This window comes from Herpailurus yagouaroundi, unplaced genomic scaffold (genome assembly GCF_014898765.1).
Source record: "Herpailurus yagouaroundi ecotype Mexico unplaced genomic scaffold, PumYag 208, whole genome shotgun sequence".
Classification (NCBI taxonomy): Eukaryota; Metazoa; Chordata; class Mammalia; order Carnivora; family Felidae; genus Herpailurus; species Herpailurus yagouaroundi.
This window is the reverse complement of record NW_024412439.1, coordinates 6672941-6697948: the sequence shown is the minus strand read 5'-3', so window position 1 is coordinate 6697948 and position 25008 is coordinate 6672941. Positions and strand designations below refer to the sequence as shown.

The window sequence follows — 25008 nt, the reverse complement described above, 5'->3', positions numbered from 1 at the left end:
ATTATCCTCCTTCTCCAGAGAGGAGGCTGAGGTTTGAGGACTGATTTGATGGGCATCACATAGCCAGGAAGTGATAGAGATGAGACTTCACGGGCAAAAATCTCACTGTTATTTCTGTGATGGAACAAGTGGTCCAGGGATGAGGAACTTTTCAGCTTCATTTAAAAAAAACAATCTGCTGGGGCACCTGGTGGCCCAGTCAGTTAAGTGTCTTACTTGGGCTCAAGTCATGACCTCATGGTTCGTGCGTTTGAGCCCCGCGTCAGGCTCTGTGCCGACAGCTCGGAGCCCGGAGCCTGCTTCGGAGTCTGTGTCTCCCTCTCTCTCTGCCCCTCCCCTGCTAGTTCTCTCTCTCTCTCTCTCTCTCTCTCTCTCTCTCTTTCAAAAATAAATAAAGGGATGCCTGGGAGGCTCAGTCGGTTAAGCACCGGCTTCGGCTCAGGTCATGATTTCATGGCTTGTGAGTTCCAGTCCCACATCGGGCTCTGTGCCGACAGCTCAGAGCCTGGAGCCTGCTTCGGATTCTGTGTCTCCCTCTCCCTCTGCCCCTGCCCTGCTCATGCTCTGTCTCTCTGTCTCTCTCAAAAATAAATAAACATTAAAACATTAAAAAAAACCTAAAGATAAAAAAGCAATCTACTTTTTAACATTGATACAGTTCAGTTGTATAAAGTCCCAAACTGCCCCAACAGGCTGATCGTCAACTTCCCTCCACTCCCACCGCCAAGAAGTAATGGGGACTTGCTGAATAATACAAAATGAAATTCAGAAGCAAAAAGTTCACCTTTAAAGAGTGCATGGGCAGCGTGTTTCCTGATGTTACAAAGGTTAACGTTTTAAACAGATTAAATAAAGGTTTAGAGGAACATTTTTCTCTCGAGGGTGATTACTTTTAGGATCTTTTTAATGATGTGACCTTCAGTTCCAATAATAGACCCAGAATTCTGGGTTATGAAGGGAAAGAGCAGAAGTGAAATTTTTTTTTAACGTTTATTTATTTTTGAGACAGAGAGAGACACAGCACGAACAGGGGAGGGTCAGAGAGAGAGGGAGACACAGAATCGGAAACAGGCTCCAGGCTCTGAGGTGTCAGCACAGAGCCAGACGCGGGGCTCGAACTCATGGCCTGTGTGAGATCATGACCTGAGCCGAAGTCCGATGCTTAACCGACTGAGCCACCCAGGTGCCCCTGGATTTCTTACTTAACTACCGCTGTGAGGAAGACAAATCGCTTTTAATTCCCGTCACCTTGAGGAACCCACCAGAACATTCCATTTCATAATTTGTATCCCCCATAGGACATTGGTTCATGGTCTGGTTCAGTCAACCATCCATCAAGGAGCTTGCAAGACATTAATTTTCTTCTTGCAGCTGCTGCGAGGAGATTAATCTTGCCATTGGGGGAATAATTGAGCCTCTGAAAGTCCCATAGCTTTACTCAGACAGTGAGTGAATAATATTTCATACTGAAGTTTGTAACTCTTTTTTAAATTTTTTAATGTTTATTTATATTTGAGAGAGAGACAGAGCGTGAGAGGGTGGGATTTCAGAGAAGAAGGCACAGAATCCAAAGCAGGCTTTAGGCTCTGAGCCGTCAGCACAGAGCCCGACGTGGGGCTCGAACTCACAAACTGCGAGATCATGACCTGAGCTGGAGTCGGACACGTAACTGACTGAGCCACCCATTTGCCCCTGTAACTCAGTTTTTTGCCATTGTCTCCAACCATTTGCACTTCTTTCTATGGTAGAACTGAACTCAAATAAAAAGCCCAAACTACAACTTGGATTTGATGTAGATATGTTACTAAGACACCTAATTGCATGGGTTTCTCAACACGTTCTCATACTTTGTAGACGGGAAAACAAAGAGTTTGACAGCATTGAATAATAAACGTAATTTCTAGTCTGTAGCTTGCGTAAAAGGTCCGCACCTGCCATTTATTTTATTAACGCTGAAACCTAGAATCACTTAAACAAATGTCCTTTAACATATCTATTTTCACAATTCACTGAGTGGAAGTCCTTCCTTCAGGTATCTTTGGAGGTTGGAGAAATTCTAGTCTGGAACATACACTTCTGAGTAACCATAGAAGTTCACCGGATTATATGGAAGGCAGTGATATTAGCTGAATTTCATCTCCTTCTCGCTTTCTACCCCTGCTGCTACTCATGCTCTTTCCTTTCCTTCTCGCTTGCAAATTTTAAGTACAGCTTTATGGAGATAGAAGGGACATACACTAAAATGCACATATTTAAAGTGCACAGTTTCATATGTGTGAACAAGTGTATTCACCTGTAGGATTATCACCGTAATCAAGATAACTGGACATTTCCGGGGTGCCTGGGTGGCTCAGTTGGTTAAGTGTCCGACTCTTGATTTCGGCTCAGGTCGTGTGTGATGTAAGGATTTGTGAGGTCAAGCTCCATGTCGGGCTCTGCACTGACAGTGTGGAGATAGCTTGGGATTTTCTCTCTCTCTCTCTCTCTCTCTGCCCCTCCCCTGCTCTCTCTTTCTCTCAAAATAAATAAACTTAAAAAAAAAAAAAGATAATGGACATTTCCATCACTCACACATTTCCTTGTGCCCTGTATGTAACACACACATGTCCCTTCTGACACCGTGCAGCTTTCTGCCACTATAGATGAATGTGCCTTTTCTAGAATTTTGCATAAGTAGAGTCCTACAGTAGGTACGTGTTGTCTTTCTTTACTCTGCAGAATTATTTGCAATTCCTGTTGTGGTGTGTGGCAATAGTTGGTTTCTTTTTTTGCTGAGTAGTGGAAGTGGTCTTCCACTGTGGGGATACACCATAGTTGTTTTACCCCTTTATACCCGCTGCGGGACTTTTGGATTGCCTCTGGTTTTTGTCGGTTACAAATAATGCTGCTGTGAGCATCTGTGTACAAGTCTGTGAGGGGGACCCATGGTTTCATTTCCCTTGGGGAAATAAATACCTGGCAGTGGAGTGGCTGGATCATGTGGTAGATGAATGTTTGACTTTATAAAGCTGTTTTCAACCTTCAAAAGTAATGTATGAGAGTTCTCTTTCTTCCACATCTTTTCCACCACTGGGGATGGTCTGTCTTTTTAATTTTTAGCCATTCTAGCTGGTGTATACTGGAATCTCATTGTGTTTTAAATTTGTGTTTCTTTAGCGGCTAATGATGTTGAACAACCTTTCATAAGATTGTTTACCAACCTTATGTCTCCCCTGATGAAGTTTCTCTTTGGACTTTTATCCATTTTTTTAAAAACTTGTTTTTTTTTGTTTCTTACTGAGTTTTGGGAGTTTTAAAAATACGTATTCTGGATACAGGTTTGTTACCAGATAAAGGATTGCAAATATTTGCTCCCTCATCTGTGGCTTAGCCATTATACCAGTAATGGCATTTTTTTGGGAGGGTGAAAGTTTGTAATTTCAACGTGGGCCAATTTGTTAACTTTTTTGAAAAAATGTATTGGGATTGCGCTAAATCTCTAGGTCAGTTGGAGGGGTATCAATATTTTAAAGACATCCAGTGTAATGACTCATTTGCTTGATATTTTACTTCATTTATTTACATTTTTTCTCAGCAATATTTGTAGGTTTCACTTTATAGTCCTATCACTTTTTTTGTTGTTGAGTGTATCCTTAAGTATTTAGTATTTTTTGGTGCTGAATAAATGATCTTCAAAAAAAATTTTTTTTTACATTTATTTGTTTTTGAGAGACAGAGACAGAACACAAGTGGGGGAGGAGCAGGGAGAGAATGAGACACAGAATCCGAAGCAGGCTTCAGGCTCCAAGCCGTCAGCACAGAGCCCGATGTGGGGCTCCAACTCACAAACCATGAGATCATGACCTGAGCCAAAGTCAGATGCTCATCCAACTGAGCTACCCAGGCACCCCAGTAAATGATATTTTAAAGAAATTTGTCTCCTCTTGTTTTGTGATTGATATAAAGAAATGAGGTTGATTTTTGTTTGTTTATCTTGGCTACCCTAACTTTGTTAAACTCACTTGTGAGTTTTGGTAGCTTTTTGTGGACTCCCTCACATTTTCCACGTAGATTATCACGTTGTCTGTGAACAAAGAGAGTTTACCTCTTTGTAGTTTGGTTGCATTTATTTCTGTATTTCTTGCCTTATTGCACTGGCTAGATCCTCTAGCACGCTGTTGAATAGAAATAGTGAGAGGAAACATCCTTGTAATGTTTCTCATCTAAGGGAGGAACCACTCAGGGTTTCACCAGGAAGGGTGATGTTAGCTGTAGGTTTTTTGTAGATGTTCTTTATCAAGTTGAGGAAGTGCCCTTCTGTTTCTTATTTGCTGAGGGCTTTTTTTTTTTTTTTAACATTTATTTATTTTTGAGAGAGAGAGACAGAGCATGAACGGGGGAGGGTCAGAGAGAGAGGGAGACACAGAATGTGAGACAGGCTCCAGACTCTGAGCTGTCAGCACAGAGCCCGACGTGGGGGCTCGAGCTCATGGACTGCGAGATCATGACCTGAGCCGAAGTTGGCTGCTCAACCTACTGAGCTACCCAGGTGCCCCAGGTCTTTTTTTTTTTTTTTAATGTCTGTTTATTTTGAGAGAGAGAGAGAGAGAGAGAGAGAGCGAGCGAGCATGAAGGGGGAGGGGTAGAGAGAGGGAGACCCAGAATCTGAAGCAGGCTCCAGGCTCTGAGCTGTCAGCACAGAGCCCGATGTGGGACTTGAACCCACCAACCATGAGATCATGACCTGAACCAAAGTCGAATGCCCAACCAACTGAGCCACCCAAGCACCCCAAATTTGCTGAGATTTTTTTTTTTAAATCAGGAATGGATGTTAGAGTTTTGTCACATTCTTTTTCTGTATCCTTAAGATGATTGTGTATGGTGTTAGAGAAATTCTTTTTTTCATATCCTAAGTTACATGGATTGCTTTTCATATGTTAAACCAACCTTACATTCCCAGGGTAAATCCACTTGATTATGATGTGTTACCTTTTTAACATATTGTTGGATTGAGTTTGCTAAAATGTTATTTAGATGTCTTATACCTGTGTTCTTGAGAGATACTGATCTGTAGTTTTCTTGTAATGTTTTTGGCTTTTGAATCAGCATATCGGTTTGTATCTGTGTATCTGAGCTAGCCTTACAAAATGAGCTAGAAAGTAGTCCCTGTCTGCAGCTCTCTGGAAGAATTTGTAGAGAATTGGTATTTCTTCTGGAAATGTTTGGTAGAATCCACCCCTGAAGCCATGTGAATGTAGAATTTTCCTTGTGGGAAGATTCTTAACTACAAATACAATTTTTTCAAAGATAGAGCTCTATTCAAGTTATCCATTTCTTCTTGAGTGACATTTGGTAGTTTTGTTTCTCTGAAGAAATTTGTCCCTTTCAACAGAATTGCCAAATTAATTGGCAATTTAATAGATAATTTGCATCTTCTCTATTTTTTCCTGATGAATCTGGCTAGAGATTTATCAGTTTTATTAGTCTTTCAGGGAGCCAGCTTTCAGTTGCATTAATTTTCTGTCATTAGAATTTTCTATATTTTACTATTTTCTTTCTTTTTTTTTTTTTATGTTTATTTTGGAGAGAGGAGAGAGACACAGAGTGTGAGTGGGGAAAGGGCAGAGAGAGAGCAGGAGACACAGAATCTGAAGCAGGCTCCGGGCTCTGAGCTGTCAGCAGAGATGCCAACACGGGGCTCAAACCCACAAACCATGAGATCATGACCTGAGCTGAAGTCGGACACTTAACCAATGAGCCACCCAGGCGTCCCTGTTTTTCTATTTTCTATGTAAATTTTTTTTTATTATGATCACTCTTCCTTCCTATTTTTTGCATGTTTTGGTTTAATATGCTCATCTTTGTCTCGTCTCTTAAGGTAATTCTTGCTTTTTTTAAACTATGAAATATTTCAAACATACTGAAAAATTACAAAGGAATTATAGTGTACCCAACACTGCAGATTAGCACTTGGGCATATTTACTCTTTATTTGTCTTAAAAAAAATTTTTTTTTAACGTTTATTTATTTTTGAGACAGAGAGAGCATGAATAGGGGAGGGTCAGAGAGAGAGGGAGACACAGAATCTGAAACAGGCTCCAGGCTCTGGGCTGTCAGTGCAGAGCCCGACACGGGGCTCAAACTCATGGGCGGTGAGATCATGACCTGAGCTGAAGTCGGACACTGAATCAACTGAGCCACCCAGGCGCCCCGCTCTTTATTTGTCTTTAAAGTATAGCTATGGTTGAGGGTCCCATCCTAATCTCCTTCTCACTGTACAGTTTTAAACACTGTCTTGGGTTAATATTTCTTTCAACTTCTTTATTTAGGCTTTCCAATGTGTATTTTTCCCTAAATGTGTAGTGTTGATGTATGTATTTTTAAAGTTTACATAAATGAAATTTTCCTGTATGTATCCCTCATAGCATTTTCTATTTACCATAGTTTTCAAGATTCATCCATATAGATAAATATAGATCTTTAATATATAGATTTGGGTCATTAATTACTTTATATTATTTACTTATTTTTTTAGTAGGCTCTATGCCCAATGTGGGGCTTGAACTCAGAACCCCTAGAACAAGAGTTTCATGTTCTACCAACTGAGCCAGCTAGGCACCCCTGATTTGGTTAATTTATCTTAACTGCTATGTAGTATTCTAATGATTAAGTATACCATTTTTTACATTTCTTCAATAATCCCCAACAAAGGTTGTTTCTAATTTTTTGTAGTTATAAAACAGTGTAAAAACGAACGTCTTTTTGCATTTCTCCTTGACAACTTAGATTACAGATTCCTTACAGCACACACCTAGAAATATAATTGCTAGGTTAAATCATATGAACTATTCCCACCTTAGTGGCTATTGTGACATTTCTCTTCATAGTGGTTGTTCTAACTTGTGTTCCTACTAGTAAGAATGAGATTTCCTTGTCAGGAATTGTATACAGGTGTCAGTACTGGAAACTGTTAGTGGCTTACTGAGTTTGAGGTTTACATTGTTAAGATTGTCCTGTGGTTCAAGTTGGCTTGTAGAGTTCAACTGTGATGTCCATACAAAGGAAGAGAAGAGGGAAGAACCAAAAAGACCATTCTGGAATCATCAGCCGACTGTTTTTGTGGATATCTTGTTGGCTGCCCTTCTCTGTGTAGAAGACAGAGAAATGTAGTTTCAGCTGGGCACATTGTATGTAACAAAGAGGGGGTAGTTGTTGGGGAAGCCATTTATTGTCACAGACATTTATTGTCACAGACCTCATTGCTAACATTTCGTATTACTAAATGTTTTGGTTTTGGCAATTGGGTGGGTTTGAAGTGGTATCTTTTTTTTTTAATGCTTATTTATATATTTTTGAGAGAGAGAGAGCGAGAGCAAGCGAGCAAGCAGGGGAGGGGCAGAGAGAGAGGGAGAGAGAAAATCCCAGGCAGGCTCTGCACTGTCAGCACAGAGCCCGATGCGGAGCTTGATCTCATAAACTGTGAGATTATGACCTGAGCCGAAATTGAGAGTGGGACACTTAACTGACTGAGTCACCCAGGCGCCCCTCTTCTGGACAGGTTTTAGGGGCACCTGGGTGGCTCAGTCGGTTAAGCATCCAGCTTTGGCTCATGTCATGATCTCGAGTTTCTTGAGTTTGAGCCCTGCGTCTGTCAGGGTGAGTCTGCTTGGGATTCTCTCTCTTTCTCTCTGCCCCTCCCCCTCTTGCAAGGGTGTGCGCGCGCGCTCTCTCTCTCTCTAAATAAATAAATAAACTTTAAAAAAAAAGTTTAAACCTTTGCTTTCCAAAAAATCCATTTGGGATTTTCGTATCTTTATTTGTGAGTGATCTGAGATAATGATCTCATTTAACTCTTTTCCACCTGGAAGGCCACTGGTTCCAGCAACATTCATTGAATATTCCATGCTTTCGCCACTCTTTGCTCTGCTACGTCTATCATACTTCATATTTCCATGTGTTGCATGGGCTTTTGAATCTGTTGTATTGGTCTGTTTACTTTTCCCCCTGCATCAGCACCACTGTCTTTTATTTTGACAGCTTCACAGCTTTATAAAAAGTCTTTGTTTAGTAGACCAGGCTCCACTTTGCGTCTCTCTTTGGTCAGTTGTTATGTCCCTTAGTCAAATTTTATACGTGTCTTCGTCAATGTTTTGCTTCTTTTGTTAAATACATTACGAGGTGCTTTATACTTTTTGTATTGTGAGTGGTGTCTTAAAAAAATTTTTTTAATGTTTATTTATTTTTGAGAAGAAAGAGACAGAGAGAGAGACAGAGCGTGAGCAGGGGAGGGGCAGAGAGAGAGGGAGACGCAGAATCCGAAACAGGCTCCAGGCTCCGAGCTGTCAGCCCAGAGCCCGATGTGGGACTCGAACTCACACACCATGAGATCACGACCTGAGCCGAAGATGGATGGACGCTTAACTGACTGAGCCACCCAGGTGCCCCTTGAGTGGTGTCTTTTTAAACAATTTATTTTCTGAGTGGGTACTGTAGGCATATAAGCATGCCATTGGTTGTATCTGGTTCTCGTCCCTAGGAACACTTATCTCGATCTCAGTGGTTCAGGTTTTCATCATCCTTCACTTTTCTTTTCCGTAAATCCGTATTTAGTAATTTCTACTTTCGCATTTCAGTCATGTGAGCGTCCCGTCTCGTGCTTGACCATGAAAGTAATGTTGCTGTTGCTGCTTTTGGGGGCACCTCAGACCATCCCCCCCGCCCCCCACCTTTTTAAACATTTTTAAATGCAGCTCACCGCTGCTCCTCCCTATTCTCAGTTCTGGTCAAAAGGAAGTGCCCGAAGAGATCAGAAGTTTACGTTAGGTTATGTGGCTTGGCAAGCACAAGATCTCTCGGTCTCTGGAGCTGATGGCTCCCCCCACCCCCATTTCTAGTTTCCTTCCTACCTTTATTTCCCCTGTTCCGTGTCTCTGTTTCTCTCTTGGTTGCCTTCCTCTTTTCCCCTGCTTCTTCCTCCTCCTCTCATTTCTTTAACTGTCATTTTTTGGCACCTGCCAGGACACTTTATTTTGTAATTTACACATGTCAACTCATTTGATTGTATCCTAGTCACTGAGGATGGCGGGGCAGCCCTATTTCCTAGACGAGGAACGGAGAGGGGGGCCCAAGCTTGCACAAGTGGGGGAGTCTGGATAAGAAGTCAGGCCTTTCAGTGATCTTTCCACTTGGCTGTGCTGCTGAAAAAGTTTTTTAGTGTATCTATTGAGATGGTGTCTTTAGATTAAAATAAATTTGAGCGTTTGTTTCGGGGAAAGGGTGCTACTCGGCCCTTTGTGAACAGCAGTCTGTAAGAGCACCCGAAAGAAAAAAAGCCGCAGAGAGAGAAGAAAGAAAGTATAGGTTGAGGGGCTCCGTCGGTTGAGCGTCCGACTTCGGCTCAGGTCATGCACGATCTCGCGGTCCGTGAGGTCGAGCCCCGCGTCAGGCGCTGCGCCGACAGCTCGGAGCCTGGAGCCTGCTTCGGATTCTGGGTCTCCCTCTCTCTCGGCCCCTCCTCCACTCACGCTCTGTCTTTCTCTGTCTCTCAAAAATAAATAAACATTAAAGAAAAAAGTTTTTAAGAAAACGCAAGTGGAAATTCGCTATGTCAAATATGTTTTACAAGTAAGAATTCCGTGAAGCCAGGTAAGTTCTGGCACGTGGTGCCTCCCGTCGTGAGGGCACCGTTATGTGTCTCGGTCTCCATCACAGTGTAGGCATGCTTCCTGTGTGTACGTGAAGGGCCCTTGCTTTTAGGTGGTGAGGGGAGCCAGGAGTTAAGTAAACTGGGTTCTGTTCCTGGCTCTGTCACTGATGGGCGTTGTTATTCTGGGCAAGCCGTTTTGCCTTCTCGGGCATCAATCTCCTACGTGATCGATCCAGGTAGGAGCTTAGTGGCAGCGAATCTGCCGGGATGCAGCTGGTCCACAAATTCCTAACAACACGCAGAATCGTCATCATCCCAGTAGCCGGTCTCCTTCTCGCAAGGCCCTCCGTAGTCCGCGTTCATAGGTACACGTCCTCGTAGAGCGCTCTCCCCGTGGTGTCTGCTTACATCTTGTGTGTTCTCGTGCGGACCTCCCACGAACCCTAGAGCCTCCAGATTACTGTCATCGATTTTCTTTGTTAGCGGCAACGAACACTTTCCCACATATTTTCCATACCTGTATTTAATTATGGGAAAACTGGAACTCTTTGTGAAAGCACAGAAGCTTCCCTGTAAGACCATCCCCGTCTTTACAATTAAGAGCGGGGACATCGGGCCAATAGGTTTGGGTTTACAGAGGAGGGGACTCTTCTGCCCAGGGCTTTAAGGAGGAACCAGAAATGACTGCTAGTTGCTTTTTCTCTCATTGTATTTCTATTTTAAGTAAAGGAAATGTAGTACTTAATCCTGAGATGTAAAGGAATAACAGATATTTGTTATTTTATAGGGTGACTGTTGGATCTGTATGGAACTCATGTCTACCTCGTTTGATAAGTTTTACAAATATGTATATAGTGTATTAGATGATGTTATTCCAGAAGAAATTTTAGGCAAAATCACTTTAGCAGTAAGTACCTGGTTTTCAAATTGTTCATTCTGTCTATACTTCCGTAAAGATGCTGTTGGGGTTTTGAATGTCCATATCTGAATGTCCTTCACAGAATGTTTTTGACCTTCCTGGAAAATCATTTGTAATAGGAAAAGAGACACAGTCACTTCTGTGGGATAACTAATACAAGTCCTAAGAAACAACTTTCAAAATATATTCTATGTAAAAACTGTAATACTCTGCTCATTAAAATCACAATGAACCATAATACATTGTGCTGTAAATAGGACCAGAAGAAATTTTCTGCTCCTTTTTAGTCCTGTTGCTTTTCCTACTTTTAAATTGGTTATATTCTCACCATTGTCTCTGAATTAATCAGAATTACAGCAGTTCCCTTGAAGTCCCTTACACTGAAACTCTTAAACAAAGCACATTTCCTGTGGTTTACGTTTTGAGCTGCCCACTCTAAACTATTTAAATTTTTGCCTAGCAATTTCAGTAACCTGCATTGCTACTAATTGGGTCAATTCACTTGCACCAGACTACCAAAAAGAGGCCAGGTGCTTTTTTACATATGTGTTGGTCGTTTTGAAAGCGAATTCCTCACCATTTTCTTTCTTGCTCTGAATCTTGCAGCTGACCAAAGTTGTCCACGAAATCCTTTTCAGTAGGGTAAAATTAGTAACACTCTCAGAAACCCGTAAGAATCTCAGCTAACGACACAACTTAGGTTAGTGAATGTGCAAAATAAGTTTTCGAGGGATTTGTAAGGTAGATATTCCGGTCGCGAGTAATTTCCCGCCTCTTCCTTTCCTGCATCCTCTATTTTCAGTATAGTCTACCCGCTAACTGCCGACTCATCCCGTTTTATCCTTAAGGGTTAATGTAAAAATATATGGGCAGTTTCTGATCTGTATTTTAGTCATGAAAGGTGTGTGTGTATAATTGGAATTTTAAAAATCAGATGAAACGCTAATCATCGAAATCTTGAGATCCGTGGGTCTCGTTAATATTTTAATTTATTTAGCTAAATTGATTCATAAATTTAAAGATTTTATGAGCTAAAGGTTAAGTTATACACCCTTTCATATGGTTTTATAAAAAGAAGCTGAAGTACACTAGAAACTTATTTTTGGGAAGATAAATGAAATTTTGTCATCTCTCCAGTATACCAAACCCAGTATTCATAGCAGTTATAATGCGACAGTAGTAGAATAATGATAATAGCTAATGGTTATTGAATGTTTATTTTGTGTCAGGCCAAGATCTTTCGACATTTTCTCTTCGTAGTAATTCTCTGTGGTAAATAGTGTAGCTCCCTTTTTACACATGACAGCTCTGGAGCCTGTAGAGGTTAAGTAGTTAATTTGCTCTGAATCTCATACAGTTGTAGATGGTGAATGATTTAAGGCCCAGGCAGCCCCATCCCAGAATCCTGCTCTTGACCGCCATGTACCAGGGTGGCCGTGAAGTTGGGAAACATAGACAAAATTGTTTTATTGTATAATGCAGTATATGTAATATAGAAACACTAGTAAATCATTTATTACATGTTTGCCTATGTTTCCAGACTTGGTGATCATCCTTCCTCTTAAGCACAACATTTAAAATCACTTGGTGTTAAATCCCTTCTTGCTCATTAACAACCCAATGAACACAAGAGGCTTAGCTGCTTCAAACATTGCAAGTTCTGTGTTCCTGACACCCAGCAGCTTGATGGGGCAGAGACTTGACCTTTTGATAGCAAATGGTTGGCCTGTCCTTTAGTCCTCTTTTAGTTGGAGACTGTGGAAATTTTAACTCAAGTCCCTGTTCCCTATATTCCTGAAGAAATGACTGGTTTTCTGAGCAGTGATCAAACAATATTGTCAGTTCTGAATAAATTGCGATAGAGGTTGAGCAGAGATACTTTGGCTCTGTGAAAATGACTTTGAAGGCGTTGCACTGAGCGAAGGGGAACGAGTAATTAGTAGACACCGAGGAAATTTGGAAAAACTCAATTTAAATTAGAGGTCATAACGGAACCAGACTATATGGACTCTCTTGTATGGAATATTTCCATTCTTAAAAGTTTGAAGGTGCGAGAAATGTACAACTTTGTAATGACTTACTGAAAAATTATAAGTTATTGGGTTCTTTTCATTATTGGGGACCAGCATGTAAAAGCAAGTAAGTTTTCAGATCTAAAATGATCATGTAGCATTTTCACTTAACACAAGAGGTGGACAGAATATTGAAATAATGGAGCCTAAAAGAATATAAAGGGCTTCCGGGGCTGTGATAAACTGCATGCTTTTTGGTTAAAAGGATATTACTTCTCTCATCTTTGCTTTTTCTCCCCAGACTGTGAAAGCACTAAACCACTTAAAAGAAAACTTGAAAATCATTCACAGAGGTGGGTAGGAATTATTTTTTATAGATTAGAAATTAATCTATAAAATTTCCTTAATAGGAAAACATTATTGAAAATTACAGTGTCACTGTCTAAGCTTTCCTCAAATACTTGTGTTTTTAGCAAAACATATGTATCCTAACACTATTGTTATTTTTTCCCTAAAGCTTTATTAATTTAAGGTATTATTTCCTTTGGGATTCTATAAATTTCAGCTTAGCTTATTCATATATTGAGTTTAGAAATTGAAATAGATTTTGCTGCAAGTTCTTAGTACTCTTATTTGAAAAACAGTTATTCATTTGCTTGATAGATAATGTTTCTCTGTGTATACAAATGAGCAGGAAGATGGTCCTGGGGACATTCAAATGATTTGGAGGATGGTACCTTGAGCATTTTATTTTTACATATGTATGTATGTATGTATGTATTTATGTTTATTTTTGAGAGAGAGAGAGAGCATGAGCAGGGGAGGGGCAGAGAGAGGGAGACACAGAGCCCGACGTGGGGCTTGAACCCACAAGCTGTGAGATCATGACCTGAACTGAAGCTGGATGCTCAACTGACTGAACCACCCAGATGCCCCCCTTGAGCATTAAAAAAAATGTTTTTTTTTTTTTTAATGTTTATTTTTGAGCAAGAGAGAGAGAGAGCGCAAGACGGGGAGAGGCAGAGAGAGAGGGAGACACAGAATCTGAAGCAGGCTCCAGGCTCTGAGCTGTCAGCATAGAGCCTGACGTGGGGCTCAAACCCACGAACTGCGAGATTATGACCTGAGCCGAAGTCAGACGCTAAACCAACTGAGCAACTCAGGCCCCTCGACCCTCTGGAGCATTTTAAAGTCATGTTACTGTCCCTTTCAGGTGTTTCTTCTTTACTTTAGAAGATTTTTTTGAAAATAGAGAGAGATGCTTTGATTGTTACTGTACATTGAAATTCATCTAAAGCATTTGTATTTGCACGAACAGTGATCTTGGCCTTGTTAGACACAGGTCCGAATGTAAACATTTGATGTAGATTTATTGGAAGTCGGGGGGAATCACGAAATTAATTCAGCAAACACATTTCACAGTTGCTCTACTTATTACTATGCTAGACTCAGGGCCATGTGGTGGTGGCTTGGAAGAAGTAGCCAAGGTCACTCTCCTCACGAAACTTGTCACGGACAAATCCAGGACAGTACATGGCACTGTGTGGTTCAGCTGAACAGTAAATAGGGCAGAGAGTAGAAGGTCATATTCAGAACAGTGGAAAACCTTGCACTCTAGGAAACATGGTGTCTAGTGCTTAAAGAAATTAACAATTGGGGCATTTGTTTAAGTCACTTTCATTTGGCGTTGACTCAGGACCGCTGAAATTAGTTAACCTTGAACATCAGCATATGTTGTATTATCAGGAATAATTTTGCGTGGCTTAATGTTTGTTAAAAAATAATAGGAGGTAGGCTTCTTATTTCCTCTTTTGGCCTAGAATCATGTAGGGTTAGGTCGCTAACCAAAATTATTTTGTTCTTGTTAATCTCGTTCTCGTTTTGGGATATTTTTTTTTGCTGTATTTTGCGCCTATGAGAGTATCCCCTTTAGGGCATTTAACACTTACCTCAAGGATACTCGCCAATCACAGTGAAGCACTAAGACAGTGCCAGAGGAGTAGCTGAACGAGAGGAGTAGCTGAATGAATGGGAAAATCTTCAAAAATAACTTCGGTTTTCCTATTAATAAATGAAATGATGAGTTTATAGCAGTCTCTTTTTTCTTTGATTTTTTTTTTTTAATTTTACTTTTTTTTTTTTTTTTAAATTTTTTTTTTCCCAACGTTTATTTATTTTTGGGACAGAGAGAGACAGCATGAACGGGCGAGGGGCAGAGAGAGAGGGAGACACAGAATCAGAAACAGGCTCCAGGCTCTGAGCCATCAGCCCAGAGCCCGATGCGGGGCTCGAACTCCCGGACCGCGAGATCGTGACCTGGCTGAAGTCGGACGCTTAACCGACTGCGCCACCCAGGCGCCCCTAATTTTACTTTTGAGAAAGAAAGACACACACACAGTGTGAGTGGGGAAGGGGCAGAGAGAGGGAGACTCAGAATCCGAAGCAGGCTCCAGGCTCTGAGCTGTCAGCACAGAGCCTGACGCAGGGCTCGAACCCACAGATTGTGAGATCATGACCTGAGCTGAAGTCGGACGCTCAACCGACTGAGCCACCCAGGCTCCAAGTCCCAGCCCCAAGTCTCTTTTTTTCTTATCCATTATGATCAGTTAGCTTTTTTGCTGTAGTCAAGAGTGCTTTTGGTTATGAGTAACAGAAAATCCTGATAACTGCCTTAAACTTCAAGCAAATTCACCATCTCTGTCCTGACAAGTCGAAGGGTAGGGTGGCTCCAAGCCCAGTATGTTTAGGGTTCAAGTTTCCTTCTTTTGACTCCACCCTTCTTAATATGTTGGCTGTGTCCTCAGGGTGCTAACTGCCACAGCAAGTCCCCAGCGTCACATGTGGATGTGACAGCCTCTTGGAGAAGCTCTTTCTCTTCCCGTTTGGCCATTTTAGGAGCTGGGAAATCTTCCTTCTCTCTCTCCAGTGTTTTCTCTTGTCTCATTCACCAGAATTGCCTCATGCCCTTGCCTCAACTGGTTACTGGCGAGGAACGACCCTGATAAGTTTGGACCAGTCAGGCCCCAGTTTGGGAGGTGTGGTTAGAGCTACACAGAGGAGGATAGATGCCTCAATAAAATCAAATGTAGATTCCGTTAGAAGGGATGGGCTGGTTAGGATGGACGTTTGATAGGCGTCAGCCTTCTCAGTGCTGGTAAGAGACCTTTTCTGGACTTTTCTGTAGCTCTCCTTCTGAGTTATAGACATATTTTTTGTATCTCATCTTTTTTATCCTTTTTATTCATTGAGATTTGATAGTGATAATGCAATGGATAGAAGCATTGAGACAGGGATAGAGAATTAGTGAGCAAAGGGGGAGAATTGGCCAGACAGTGGGTCTAGCACATTCCGGCAGTGAGTTCATTGTCCGTGAGGAAGGGGTGAAAATCCAGGGGCTAGTTTGGCAAGACCATAAAACTCAGAGAACCAAATGGAAGGCATTTGGCTTTCTCAAATTTACAGGACAGCAGACACACACCTTGGAAGGGGTGAAAATGAAAATGAATCTGGTTTCTCAAGGATGACTCAAAGGATTAGTCGGGGGGAAACTTGATGAAGTCAGCTAAAGTCAGAAAAGTCTCTTAAGGAGGAATAATTACTAAGTGGATACGTATCATTTATTGAGTACAAATAAAGTTCAGGTACTGCATCCGGTGTTTTCACGTCCAGAGCCCTGTGAATTAATGATTATTTTCGTTTGGTAGATGAGGAAGTTGTAGCTGCTGAGAGAGTTGACTAGCTTGCCCCAGGTCACATTGTGAATTTTGGACCCAGATTTTGAGTCTTTGCTTCTTTGGTCCAAAAGCTGTGGTTTTGAGGTAGACTGGATTGGATACTTTTCTAAGTTAGATGAAGCTTGACTTTATAACTAAATTGTGGCTGTATAATTTGCATAGTTTGCATGTGGGTGGATAGTCTTTGCCATCCTGTAAGGTAGCTTGGTTTGCTCTTGTAGGTTAAATTCATTCTTTGTATTTTGACCAGTAAGTAATGAATTTGAAACAGGTAAATGAATGTAAGTCTTTTGATATAAACAAAGAAAGCATTATAGAATGCCTACATTTACTGTGAAACATTTCTGAGCCTGCTTTTGTAAGCATTGGCATTCAGAGTATTCTTTCCTCATTTTCCTCCTTTTAAATACCTGAATTTTAAGGACTTGATCACTTGCATTATCTAAAGTTTTTCAGTAATTTTGCTTAACATGCTTTAGAATATAGCTCATTTGACCGTTCACTTGTATGCGGAATGACCTCTCTCTCTCCCTTGCTTGCAGATATCAAACCTTCCAATATTCTTCTGGACAGGAGTGGGAATATTAAGCTCTGTGACTTTGGCATCAGTGGACAGCTGGTGGACTCCATTGCCAAGACAAGAGATGCCGGGTGTAGGCCATACATGGCAGTAAGTACGAAGGCCAGATCTTCCTGCTTGGTAGTCTTTGCCCCGAGATCCCCTGCCCTTTGGTGCTCTCCTTCTCAGGGGTCTGACACTGGTCAGCAGTTTTACCATACTAGAATATTTTCCTCTTCCCTAAGAGCCAAATTCAGGTTCTAGCTTCTCCATGGAACTATGAAATTGTCCCAGTGAATTCCTGTTTCCTTGTCTTCCTCTATTCCACTAACCCCCAGGTGGTTCTCAGAAGGCCTCTCTGTTTCCAGCGCCCCCTATGCTCTCTTGACTGACGTAGATAACGTTGTAGGGTCAGGGATACTATGGATCTTGTGTCCACATCATCCGTTAACACATGGAGAAAGTGTCCTGGGCCACCCAGTGATGCTTTTCTTCCAGTTGGAGAAAAACGGGAGACTGGAGTTCCCAGAGTTCCTAACAGAGCTCACAGTGTCTGGAAGAATCTGAGGCTGTGTTCTGAATATTGTTGGTCCCTTCTTTGGAGGTGGATGAAGCACGCTGACAAATTCAAGGGTAGAGGTCTTGGGCATTTGCCAACTTAGATCCTGTTTGTCCTCGGAGCCGGACTTACACTAGCCAGACTTACACCAGCCATCCACATGGTTCACACTCACCTTATCCCTGTATGTATGCATAGTATGTATGCATATACTGTTCCTACAGGCTGGATTTTCATCTGTATTTGATTGAAAATTCAGTGTCTATGTTTGAAGCGCTTGCCCTAGGTGTTGGTGTCTTCTTTAATGTGGCCGTAGTTCTTTGGGGACCAGCATGCTGCTTGTAAGTGGTGGCATGTGGGTGTGCAGAGTATTGACTCATTCCATTTAGCAGCTTTGGCCGCAGTCTTTATGGACTTGTGTGTGTGTGTGTGTGTGTGTGTGTGCAAAAAGATATCTTCATTTGCAGTTTGGGCTTTGTGGATGTTGGCTGGGCAGGCAGATTATTGGGAACATTTGGAAGATCTTGCATTCATCATGATAATTAGAGATAAATGGAACAATTTCAAAAGTAAGAAATAAAACATATTAATCACTGAGCATTTGCGAATTCATATAATTTACACATTTAGTAATGATGCCCTGAGAATTAACTAGAAATTGCCACCTTCATTTTTCGGGCTTGTCACAGCACTAAGGTGACTGAGTACCTTTGCTGTGTAACACTGATGAAAAAAAATTTTTTTTAAAGACAGTTAAAAATTTCTTTAATGTTTATTTTTGAGAGAGAGAGAGAAGGAGAGGGAGGGAGGGAGGGAGGGAGAGAATAAGAGAGAGAGAGAATGAGTGGGGGAGGGTCAGAGACAGAGGGAGACACAGAATCCGAAGCAGGCTCCAGGCTCCAAGCTGTCAGCACAGAGCCTGATGCGGGGCTTGAGCTCTGAATGGCGAGATCATGACCTAAGTTGAAGTCAGACGCTTAACTGGCTGAGCCACCCAGGAGCCCCTGTGTAATTTATGCAGGTTTTAAAAAGGTAATTGCAGCACAGCTGAAGCTGAATGTTTGTACTCAGGTGACTTTTTTTTTTTTTTAATGTTTATTTGTTTTTGAGAGAGAGACAGAGCGTGAGCCAGGGAGGGGCAGAGAGACAGGGAGACACAGAATCCAAAGGAGGCTCCAGGCTCTGAGCCATCAGCACAGAGCCTGACGCGGGGCTCGAACTCACGGACCGTGAGGTCATGACCTGAGCTGAAGTCGGACACTCAACCAACTGAGCCATTCAGGCGCCCCTGTACTTAGGTGACTTTTAAGAAAGAAGGAGACTTTGAGTCTCTGTGTGGAAATAGGGCTCACAGGCCCAGGAGCTGCACTGCTTTTCATTTCCTGATAAGCTTCTTCGGCTCTGGAGTCAGCAGGCAGCTCATAAACTTCTCCGCCTTTAATCCTTCCTGGACTAAATGAAATGCTTCTGTCCACTCGAGTCTTGTGAGGCCTGTAGATGGGCAGGAGTGTGGTCCACATTAATTTTATTACAAGCCTTAAGGTGGCTTGACTCTTTCTTGATGCATCTTTACATCAGGTATCAGAAATATATCTTGTCTTTTTTTGTTGTTTTTTAATGTTTATTTTTGAGAGACAGATAGAGATAGAGGGTGAACAGGGGAGGAGCAGACAGCAAGAGGGAGACAGAATCCGAAGCAGGCCCCAGGCTCCGAGCTGTCAGCCCCACACGGGACTGGAACTCATGAACTGCAAGATCATGACCTGAGCCAAAGTCAGATGCTCAAACCGACAGAGCTACCCAGGCACCCCATAGCTTGTCTTTTTATTTAAGATTTATTATTTTATCTTTGATCTATAGGAATTGTGATTTCTTTTTAGATTATTTATTTATTTATTTTTTTAAATAATTATTTATTTTGGGGAAGGAGCAGAGAGAGGGGGGCAGAGGATCCCAAGCAGGCTCTGTGTTGACAGGCTGACGGGAGCAAGCCCGAAGTGGGGCTCGAGCCCACAAACTGCGAGATCATGACCTGAGCCGAAGTTGGACACTCAACCGAGCCACCCAGGGGCCCCATCTTTCTAGATTATTTAATATCATGAAAAGTGTATAAAATGTAGAGTTGAAGCACAAACGTTTCCAAAAACCAATAGCTAACCTTTTGCGGCCTCCTCGTCTCCTCATCTAGATGTGCATAAACATAGATACAGACACACACGTACGTATGTGCTCTGGAGCATTTGAAAGTACGTGGCTGATGAGTTTTATTCTAAACACTTCTGCGCGGATCTCCCCAAAAAAGTGCACTTTTCTTCACAACCACAATGTCATCACCACACCCAAAACACAAACCTTAAATGAGTAGCAAGAATTTCATAGTATCACCTAATATGTACTTCATGCACACATTTCCCAGGAATGTCCCACATTCTGGATTTGTCTGATTATCGGTTCCTCGTGGTTAGTTTCAGGCATTTTCTTTGCATGCTTTGTATTTTTGTGTATGTGAAAAACTGGACATTTTAAATATTATGACATGGTAATTCTGGAACCCATATTCTTCCCCTCTCCTCATGGTTGCTTTTGTTCCTTGCTATGAGACGTAGCTGTTTCTTTAGTGATTTTTTTTTTTTTTTCTCTGAAGTCTTAACATCTGTGTAATGGGGCTGCCTGGGTGGCTCAGTCGGTTAAGCGCCCGACTTCAGCCAGGTCACGATCTCGCGGTCTGTGAGTTCGAGCCCCGCGTCGGGCTCTGGGCTGACAGCTCAGAGCCTGGAGCCTGCTTCCGATTCTGTGTGTCCCTCTCTCTCTGCCCCTCCCCTGCTCACACTGTCTGTCTGTCTGTCTGTCTGTCTCTATCAAAAATAAATAAACATTAAAAAAATTAAAAAGAAAAAGTCCGTATAATAAATCCTATGTGGTCTCTGATGTGTCTTTTCCTAGCTTGTGTTCAGCTAATGTTTTGACAGTTTCGTTTTTTGTTTTCCTTAGTTTTTTGTTTTGCTTGTTTTCTTTCGGATACCAGTATCCAAAAAGAAAAGAAAAAACAATCCATAAAGAAAACAAAGGGAAGGAAACCCACATAACTACTGGAGCCCTTGCAGATGGCTTCTGTGCTGGGGGCTCCCCTCCAATGCTCAGCCCCTCCATTCACATATCTGCTTTCCCTTTCACTTCCTACCTGCCCTTGGCCTGTAGAGCAGCCAGAGGTTACAGCTTAAGTCCTCTGGTCTTTCTGAGTGCGGGTCCCCCACTGGGCATGCACCTGGCTCTCTAAACTTCCCAGCATGCGCAGGGGAGTGTGAATGGCTTCATTTTCCAAAGAAACTCTGCCGTCTACTTTTCCTGCCACATTTCTGGGGGTCTCATGTATGTCTCAGTCCTTATCTTCTGCACCGGCCATCCGCAGGTCACGCGTTTGCCTTACAGTGTTTTTGAGGCGCGTCCTCTGACGTTATGCCGTGAGTGAGTCCCCAGCTGGGCAGGACAAAGGCAGGCCCCACGGCCCATTCTCCATCGCTCCCCGGACAGGTTGGAACAGACCAACTCCCTTCTTCTTGATTAAGGTCTGCTCTGCTTCCTCTTCCCTCTGGACCCCGAGTCTAGGGTCTGATACCGGGGATCTGCCGTCTGTAAGACAGCTTTTGAGCCAGAGCAAGGACAGGGGCAAGGTCAAGTAGAAATGCTGCAGAGGTTTCTTATCATTTTTAAGTTGGATTTTCTTGATTCATTGTTTGCTTGGTTGCTATAAACTTTTTAAAAATATGTTTATTTATTTATTTTGAGAAAGAGAGAGCATAAGTTGGGGAGGGGCAGAGAGAGATAGAGATAGAGAGAGAGAGAGACAGAGCATGAGCAGGGGTGGGGGGCAGAGAGAGAGGGAGACCCAGAATCTGAAGCAGGCTCCAGGCTCTGAGCTGTCAGCATGGAGCCCGACATGGGGCTCGGACTCACAAACTGTGAGATCATTCCTGAGCTGAGGTTGGATGCTTACCTGACTGGGCTACCCAGGCACCCCTGGTTCCTATAAACTTTTGATTCTTTAACCCCAGAATTCTGACAAGGTTGGTTATTTTTTTGCTTTATTTTTTCATGTTTCTTTGGAAGGATGCTCCCTTGGAGTTGCCTGCTCTGTTGTTTTCGCTGTTGTCAGTCTATGTATCGTTTTCAGTGAAGGCCATGTTCTGAACACTCATCTTGTTCAGAAAACTGGGAGACTGTGTAGAGTGGCTTTTTAAAAATTTTGCATCTGGATGACATGTTATGGGTAGTTTGTCAAAAAAGCGTTCTGGGACCCAATGACTGGGAGTCACTGTATGCTATTTTAAGGGTTTAGATACATCATGTATGTTAACACACTAATTAAAAATGCTGAGAAAAATCTCGGTGAAGAAACAGCTTTTCTAAACTTAGCATTCCCCTGATATTTGTCAGTGGAACCCACTTTATTTTGTGGCTTGCCTGTTAATAACCGGAAAGCAGTTTATTCAGGAGTGTTGTTAAGGATATAACGGTCTCAGGCTTTTCAGTCTGGAAAAAAATAAATTTTCTTCGGGGTCGTTAGCTATTGCTTTGACGGCTTATCAATCCGTCACATTCCAGTTCTTCTTGGTTTACAAATTGAAGACTTCAAACCACAGTGAGGCCCCACCCCACACATCCACTAGGATGGCCAGAATCCCCAAGTCAGATACTAATAAGTGTTAATGAAGGTGTGGAGAGCTTGGAGCCGTCATGCGCTGTTAGTGGGAGAGTAAGATGATACGGCCACTTTGGAAAAAGATCCTGGCAGGTCCTCAAACATGTCAGTGCAGAAGTTACAGTAAACTGGACTCCCAGGTATATCCCTGACAGTGATGAAAGCCCACGTCCATAAAACTCGCCCGTGAGTGTTTGTAGCACATAACGACATGGATGTGTAATACCCAAAAGGCAGAAATAACCCACATGTGCCCCAGTGGGTGAATGGGCACACAAAATGTGGTCTGGGTGGACTAGTGGACTCGTGCCCCGTCTCAAACCAAAATGAAATACTGACACGTGTTACGATATGGATAAACCTTGAAGACATTACGCTAAGTGGCAGAAGCAGTTATAAAAGGTTACATGCTGTATGGTTCCATTTATACGTAAGTGCAGCAAAAGGAAACCTATAGGGACAGAAAGTAGATTAGTAGGTCCGGCGTGGGGGGCAGTTGTGGTACCGTGAGGTGGCGATGGCCAGAAGTGCGGGGCGGGGGGAAGGTTCTCCAAGTGACCTTGGTCATGGTCGCGCAGCTCTGGGAATACATGAGCAACCCGCGAATCGAGTGCCTCAAATGGGTGGGTCGGATGGTGTAGGGATTCCATCTCAGGAAAGCTGTTTCAAAACCAATGGAAGGCCGCCGTTGTTTGAGTCAGTACTGAGACCGCGGCTGGTGCACCCAGTCCTGGAGAATTGTGACTTCACAGAAATCAAGCTTAGGAAACAACTGTCCATGGGCAACCCTGCTGCCACCTTCGAACATGGGGATTTGTGGTTGAGCAACCAGTGCTCTTTCTTTCTGTAGCAGTTTGAAGGCTTATTTCTGAATGTTAGGTAACAACTCCTCCCTCCCCCCCCCCCATCCTCCCCCTGCCCCTGCATGATCTTGGGTGTTAAGTCCATGATGGTTTTCTTCTAAGAAGAGCTTTTTACTCTAGTTTTAAATATAGTAAAGATTCTCCCCCCCTCCCCATTCAAGGTTACAGAGTAACCTTGACTTTAGGAGTAGAACCTAGTGATTCATCACTTACATATAACACCCAGTGCTCATCCCAGCAAGTGCCCTCCTTAATGTCCATCACCCATTTAGCCCATTCTCCCACCCAACACCCACCAGAAACCCTCAGTTTGTTCTCATGGTTTGCCTTCCTCTCTGTTTTTATCTTATGTTTCCTTCCCTTCCCCTATGTTCATCTGTTTTGTTTCTCAAATTCCACATATAAGTGAAATCCTACAATATCTGTCTCTCTCTGACTTATTTGGCTTAGCATAACACCCTCCACTTCCATCCACATTATTGCAAATGGCAAGATTTCATTCTTCTTCACCGCCGAGTAGTGTTCCATTTTGTGTGTGTGTGTGTGTGTGTGTGTGTGTGTGTGTGTGTGTGTGTGTGTATGTGTATACAAACACATACCATATCTTCTTTATCCCTTCATCAGTTGGTGGACATTTGGGCCCTTTGCATAATTTGCCTATTTTCGATAGCACTGCTATAAACATTGGGGTGCATGTGCCCCTTCAAATCAGCATTTTTGTGTCCTTTGGATAAATTCCTAGTAGTGCATTTGCTGGGTTGTAGGGTAGTTCTATTTTTAATTTTTTTGAGAACCTTCCATACTGTTTTCCAGAGTGGCTGCCCCAGTTTGCATTCCCACCAACAGTGCAAGAGGGTTCCCCTTTCTCCGCATCCTCGCCAACATCTGTTGTTTCCTGAGTTGTTCATTTTAGCCATTCTGACAGGTGTGAGGTGGTATCTCATAGTTGTTTTGATTTGTGTTTCCCTGATGATGAGTGATATTGAGCATCTTTTCATGTGTCTGGTACCCATCTGGATGTTTTCTTTGGAAAAGTGTCTATTCATGTCTTCTGCCCATTTCTTCACTTCAAATTATGTTTTTAGGTGTTAAGTTTGGCAAGTTCTTTATAAATTTTGGATACTAACCCTTTATCCGATATATCACTTGCAAATATCTTCTCCCATTCTGTCAGTTGCCTAATATTTTTTGCCTAGCAAAACATTTTGGTATATTCAGGAAAAGATTCCAGATCTGATTTTTTTTCTCCCTTGATGTGTGTGTGTGTGTGTGTGTGTGTGTGTGTGTGTGTGTGTGTGTATGTATGCATGTATATGTATGTATGTACATACATATATATATGTACATACATATATATGTGTGTTTGTGTGTGTGTGTCCACACACACACACACACACACACACACTCCCAAAGGAGGCGTATATGTCACTTTTTCTGTTTGTACACATAACTTTGAGACACACAACTTATCCCCAGTGGCTTGATATTTCACTTCCTGGTGACTTTGAAATCCCATTGTATTATGCCTGTTTTTTTAAATGTTCAGTGAAATAACTCCACGTTTGAAGAACTCTACCATTGATAGTGTTGTAAATGTGTTTCTTATTGGAAGATTATGTCCTTGTTTGATATGTTAAAAATAAAGTACAGACTAGGAAAGTGGAGAATTAATTACCCATCGTTAACTCATAAAGGGAAAAAATTGTTCTGTGAGTATATATCCCGCTACATTTTTATGTAAATGAAATCCTATGGCACTTCTGCTTTTCATCTGCTCCGTAGGCATTTGCAGGCGTGTTTCCAGTGTCGATGCACCTTCATGTATAATGAATTTAGCCACTAGACATTAACTGACTTTCTATTTTTGCCTGCTTGTGATTTTTTAGTTTTTTGTTATTATCTTTTTCTAATTTTTTTTAACGTTTATTTATTTTTGAGGCAGAGAGAGACAGAGCACGAATGGGGGAGGGGCAGAGAGAGAGGGAGACACAGAATCCGAAACAGTCTCCAGGCTCTGAGCAGTCAGCACAGAGCCCGA

At 42.2% G+C, this 25008-nt stretch overlaps 1 protein-coding gene across 1 annotated transcript in view; it reads left to right on the top strand.

Moving 5' to 3' along the window:
- Positions 1–25008, top strand: part of MAP2K4 (mitogen-activated protein kinase kinase 4) — a 130392-nt gene that overhangs the window by 76430 nt on the left and 28954 nt on the right. Inside the window, exons 6-8 of the mRNA XM_040452933.1 lie at positions 10413–10532; positions 12858–12909; positions 16833–16960. Of these exons, the coding sequence (XP_040308867.1) occupies positions 10413–10532; positions 12858–12909; positions 16833–16960 (300 nt within the window). The remainder of the gene's footprint in view (positions 1–10412; positions 10533–12857; positions 12910–16832; positions 16961–25008) is intronic.